Source organism: Peromyscus leucopus, chromosome 14 (assembly GCF_004664715.2).
Source record: "Peromyscus leucopus breed LL Stock chromosome 14, UCI_PerLeu_2.1, whole genome shotgun sequence".
NCBI lineage: Eukaryota > Metazoa > Chordata > Mammalia > Rodentia > Cricetidae > Peromyscus > Peromyscus leucopus.
The window spans coordinates 82,803,926-82,809,456 of NC_051075.1; the positions used below are offsets into that span (position 1 = coordinate 82,803,926).

At 41.5% G+C, this 5,531-nt stretch overlaps 1 gene segment (V, D, J or C); it reads right to left on the reverse strand.

Moving 5' to 3' along the window:
- Nucleotides 1-4,961: 4,961 nt before the first annotated feature.
- Nucleotides 4,962-5,531, reverse strand: LOC114701042. The segment is given in 2 exon segments: nucleotides 4,962-5,386; nucleotides 5,468-5,531. Coding segments are annotated over 2 exon segments (471 nt in total).

The following is a 5,531-nucleotide window of genomic DNA, read 5'->3' on the forward strand; positions in this document are numbered from 1 at the left end:
AGACACAGAACCATCAGGGTAGACCCAGAACCAAGATACTATGATTATTTTCCCAGGATAATTCAAGGGGAAGATTTAGTCTGTTGTTGTGATCATGGAAACTTAAGAGAGGGATTTCTGAATTATCTTTTGGCATTGTTCCATTTGCTATCTTGAATGAAACAAAGAACTATGAAGAATGATTTTTCTCCTGAGTTTCTCATAGGTTTTTGTGCATAAATTAAGAAAGCACCTATGCAGATGACACATAATACCATATTCTTAACTATTATCATTCCTTCCCAGCATATTACAAAAAGATCGAGAAAGTGGTCTGTTAAAATGTCTTTATGAATACTTTACATACATGCATGAAAAGGTCATAATGAAATCTATTATTTTATACAATTAATATATTGTAATGAAATTTAAAATTGTTTAAGAAAAATATATTCAATGACAAATTTCACTTATAGATTATCTTGGAAAACTTAATTGTAAATATCCCTTAGAAAATTGTTTATATTTTTGAAATATCCTCAATTGAGTCTCCATTCTAAACTTCCCCTAATATTAATGCTTCTAAATATTTCACAGTTGGAACAAAAGATTCAAAGGCTGCCTACATGGGACTTGATCAACCTGTTATTCATACTAATTATTCCTCAGCCCAACTGAATGAATGATATACAGTGAGAAAGGACGAGAGGAATCACCCTTGTCCAGTTAACATTGTCTCTGATTCTACCTTGACAGAAGTTACCATCTCTATACTGGAAACAGCCTACATACCCCAAACTTATAACATTATCCAACAATATGGTGTCAACATTCTAAAAGCAGAAAGACATAAATACTTGTGCTTAGTTTATTCTTACATTTGTGTTTGGAACAGGACACCATCCCATAGGAACAGTGTTGCGAACACTTAGGGTGGGGCTTCCTAACTCAGTTAACCTACTCTAGAACTTCTCTAACAGGGATGCCCAGAGCCAAAGCTGATCTAAATAGTCCTTCAAAGGCATGCCCAAGACTCATTACCCAGGTGAGTCTAGGTCATGCAAATTAACGACCTGTGTAAACACAGACCACAATCAGAAATTTATTTTACACTTGAACAAAGAGCAGTGGGAAGTGTGAGGATAATCCCAGAGTGAGGAAATGCATAGGATAGAAGTTAAATTGGTCAAATCTGAGCCTGGAATATACCTCAGGAAGAGGAAGGGAAATTTTAGATTTTTAGGATTCTGGAATCTAGGAGTTTGGTCCTGCCTCTCTCCTGGTTCCCTCTGAATCTCAAACACTATCTTTAAAAGGAATCCCACTGAAGTTCTGCCATAAGCACACAGAAGAAGGCTCTATACATGCCTGAATGGATAATTCACTTCTCTTCAAGGTAAATGAATCAATCTACATTGATTAAGAGAGTCAATAAAAAGACATAAACTGAGACAGAGGAGTGATATTGTTGATTTAAATGACTGAAATATTAAAGTAGCTCAGGACCAGAGTGACTATTAGAAGCTGAAATAATTTTGAAGTTAGTGCTGAAATGGTCTGTATTTCTAAGAATAATTAGTGACATCCCAGCTTCAAAAAAAATGGACCAGCCATAGGGAGAGTATGAGTCAGTGATCTGCATTGAAAATGACACTTGAATTACAGCAATAAAGAAAAACTGCCTTGGTGATGTCATATGGGACAATGAGCAATGAGCTGATGGAAACTAAATATCAACTTTGTTGTTAGTAACAAAGACCTGTCTGACTGTATCTATACTTGAGGATGTCTGGAAGGGAGCACTTTCCTGTGATGACTCTACACATGTCCCTAGAAAATATATGAGCAGTGAAACATTTAGAAAGCTCCATAGATTCCTACCTGCTTATTGTCAATGCAGGAAGACAGAAATGATAAGACATGGAATCAGTTTGCAGCGAGCAACTGACCAGAAATTTTTGAGAAACTCCAACCAGGCTGTACATGTGCATGCCAGAAACAAACACATTTTGTCTCTCCACAATGTTCTGATGTCTTGACTAACAATCAATACACAAATGTATGTGGAAAGATTCCAGTGTGTTTTGTTCAAATTTGCTTTATTTAAAAAAAAGGTTATTACTCCCATATATAAGCCAGCCATGGCATATCAAGTTGCAGTAAGACTAGGTACCTCCTCTCCTATTAAGGTTGCATGAGGCAACCCAGTAGCAGGGAAGGGTCCCAAAAAGCAGGAACCAGAGACAGAGACAGCCCCTGCTTCCTCTGTTAGGAGTCACACAAGAAGACCAAGCAACACAACTGTAACATATGGGAAGAGAGCCAAGGTTAGTCTCATGCAAGTTTTCTGGTTGGCAGTTGAGTCTCTGTGAGTCCCTAAGAGCACAGGTTAGTTGATTCTGTGGGTTTTTTGTTTTGTACTTGGCCCCTCTGACTCCCATAATTCTTCCTCCCCATTTTCCACAGGATTCCCCAGGTCTTCCTAATGTTTAGCTGTGGGTCTGTATCTGTATGAAGCCTATAAATCTGGACTAGGGAATGACCTATGGGTATAGCAGAATATCATTAGGTTTCCATTTCATTAACTTTTTCCTTCTTTTGCCAGTCATGTGTGGTTCTATCCTAGGTCTCTGGGCTGTCCAGCCTCTGGGTTGTTGCCCTCCATCCTGTGTCAGGGGTGGAATGCCTCTCATAGTATCAGTCTCAAGCTCGATCAGTCAAATTATGTTGGTCACACCCATAATTTCTGCTCTTTCTTTGTCCCAGCATGCCTTGTAGGCAGGGCAAATTTTAGGTCAAAGGCTATGTGGCTGGGTTGGTGTCCCAGTCACTCCAATGGAAGTCTTGCCTGGTTACGGGAGATGGCCAGTTCAGGCTCCATATCCCCCAATGCTAGGAATCTTAGGTAGGATTACCTTTATAGATTCCTGGGAGTTTCCATTCCACTAGGTTTCCAGCTCATCCCACAGGTGCCCTGATTCCAGTTGTCTATTCCAGTACTCCATCCTCCCCCAACCTGATCCTTCCTGTTCCCATGCCTATCCCCCAATCCAGACCTTTTCCCCATCCACCTGTGATGTCTGTTCTATTTGCCCTTCACAGTGAGATTCAAGTGTCCCTGCACTGAGCCTTCTTTGCTACATAGGTTCATTGGGTCTGTGGATGGAAGCACAGTTATCCCTTATGTTATGGCTAATATCCACCTTTGAGTGAGTACATACCATGTTTGCCTTTCTGGGTTACCTCACTCAGGATTAGTTTTTCTAGTTCCATTGATTTGCTGGATATTTTCATGATGTTATTGTTTTTAACAAATGAATAATACTCTGTTGTGTATATGTACCATATTTTCTTTCTTCATTCTTCAGTTGATGGACATCCAGGTTGTTTCCAGTTTCTAGCTATAACAAATAAAACTGCTGTGAGCACAAAAAAAAAGGTTATTAAGCACACATTTTCCCTCTCCCAGGAACCCCCAGAACCTCTGCACCTCCCAAAAAACTAACTCTACAGTCTCTCTCTGTCTCTCTCTTTGTCTCTCTCTGTCTGTCTCTGTCTCTGTCTCTCTCTCTTTCTCTCTCTCTCTCACACACACACAGCAATCACACACACACAGCAATCACAAGAACACCAAATCAGAAACTAAAATATACAAATAAATGTTGACAAGACAATAAAAAATGCCCAAACACACCTGTATGAGACAAAGACACTACAAAACATCACTGTGATGGTTTTGTTTTGTCCAATCCCTGGGCATGGAAGTTACCCTAAAGTGTGGTTATTAAAGTCAGTGAGATTTCTTGGAAGACTACTAACTTTTCCCTTGTAAGTGGGTACAATTAACAGGTAGCTTCTTGGTTAGAAACAAAAGCCCAAGTCCTCTTCCTGCTCTCAGCACTGGGACCCATCTGGTTTGAGGCTATTTAAGTGCTGCACTTGCTTCCACAGACTCTGTGAGTTCATATGAGCATCAGTCCTAGTGTGATGGAGGACACTGTTTCTGTGGAGTCATCCATCACCTCTGGCTCATGCAATCTTCCCACCCCCTCCTCTATACTGGTCCCTCAGTGGTTAGGGGACAGTTTGATGAAGACAACCCATTTAGGACTAAGTGCTCCCATATCTCTTACCCTGTACATGGTGTCCATTCTGGCTTTCTAAGATAGTTCCCATCTACTGAAAGAAGTTCCTCTGATGATGGATGATTTGGCATTTATTAAGTGTATTTATGGGAATGTCATAGGAAATATTTTATTGCTATATTCCTTTATCAGAAGAGTAGTATTTGATTTTCCTCTAAGTCCATGGCCTACCTACTTCGATTATTAGCCATGAGTCTTATATCAGGAAGTGGGCCTTAAATTTAATCACAGAATGATTGATGACATCACCAATGTTTGGAGCACTGTTGTGCCAGCGTGTCTCACAGGCAGGTCACCTTTGTAAGTCACAGGGTTTGTAGCCAGGTTAATTATTAACTTTCTCCTCCAATGGCATGCAAAGTACCTTCCCATACTCTGCATATTAGTCAATAGAAACAAGCATCTAGTTAGACACCAGTTCTACTTCTCTGCATTCACTAAATCCAAAGTGTTGTCTTCAGTCAGGTGGTCTTATCATCAGTTTGTGGAGAGCAACCAATAGCCTTGGCAATATCCTGAGGTATTTGGGGGATAATGGGTCCGTGGGACTCCTATGTTCAAAGACTCAACATATGTGTGCTGATTCACTGATGCCATCTTCCCCATATCGACTTGTTAACTGAAGGCAAACATTACAATAAATTGGAATAAACTACTGTGGGGATGTGACACCAAAACCTGGGTGAAACCACTGATCTGAAGCACCTGGTTAGGCACCAGATACCCTTTATGTTTATAAAGCCAAACAAAGGCAGACACTTATTTCTGAACATCTGAAAAGGGACCTAGCAGGAAACCAGGGCTCTGAAGCTCAAAGTCAAGAGGAAACCCCAGAGGCTAGCAGGAAAGATGTGCTGCACCCACTACCACCTGGTCCTGTATTAGGAAGAAATGGAGCTGAGAACCAGCCTGAAATATTGTACAGCTGACAACCGAGGCTGTGTCAATGTGCTGGCGAGCACAGTAGTATGTGGCAGTATCTGCAGTGTCCACACTGGTGATCTTGAGGAATACCTGGTTTTTGGAGGTGTCCTTGGAGATTGTGAGCCTGCTCTTCAGGGATGGGTTGTAGTACTTATCATCATCCCACCAAATACGTGCCAGCCACTCCAGACTCTTTCCTGAGGGCTGGCGGATCCAATTCACACCCATACCAGAAGTGCTCAGTGAAAACCCAGAGAAAGAGCATGTCAGACTGAGAGTCTGGGAGGGCTGCAACAGCCCAGGGCCAGACTCCCTCAGGGTAACCTGGGACAGGACATCTGTGGGGAAAAGAAAGCAGAGGGTAAAGTTGGAACAGGGTGAGCATATGGAAGTTCATCCCTTAGAGCCTTGGCACTCACAGGCAGGGACAATCAGCAGCAGGAAGGAGGAAGCAAGCTTGGCCATGGCTGCACACCAGTGAGT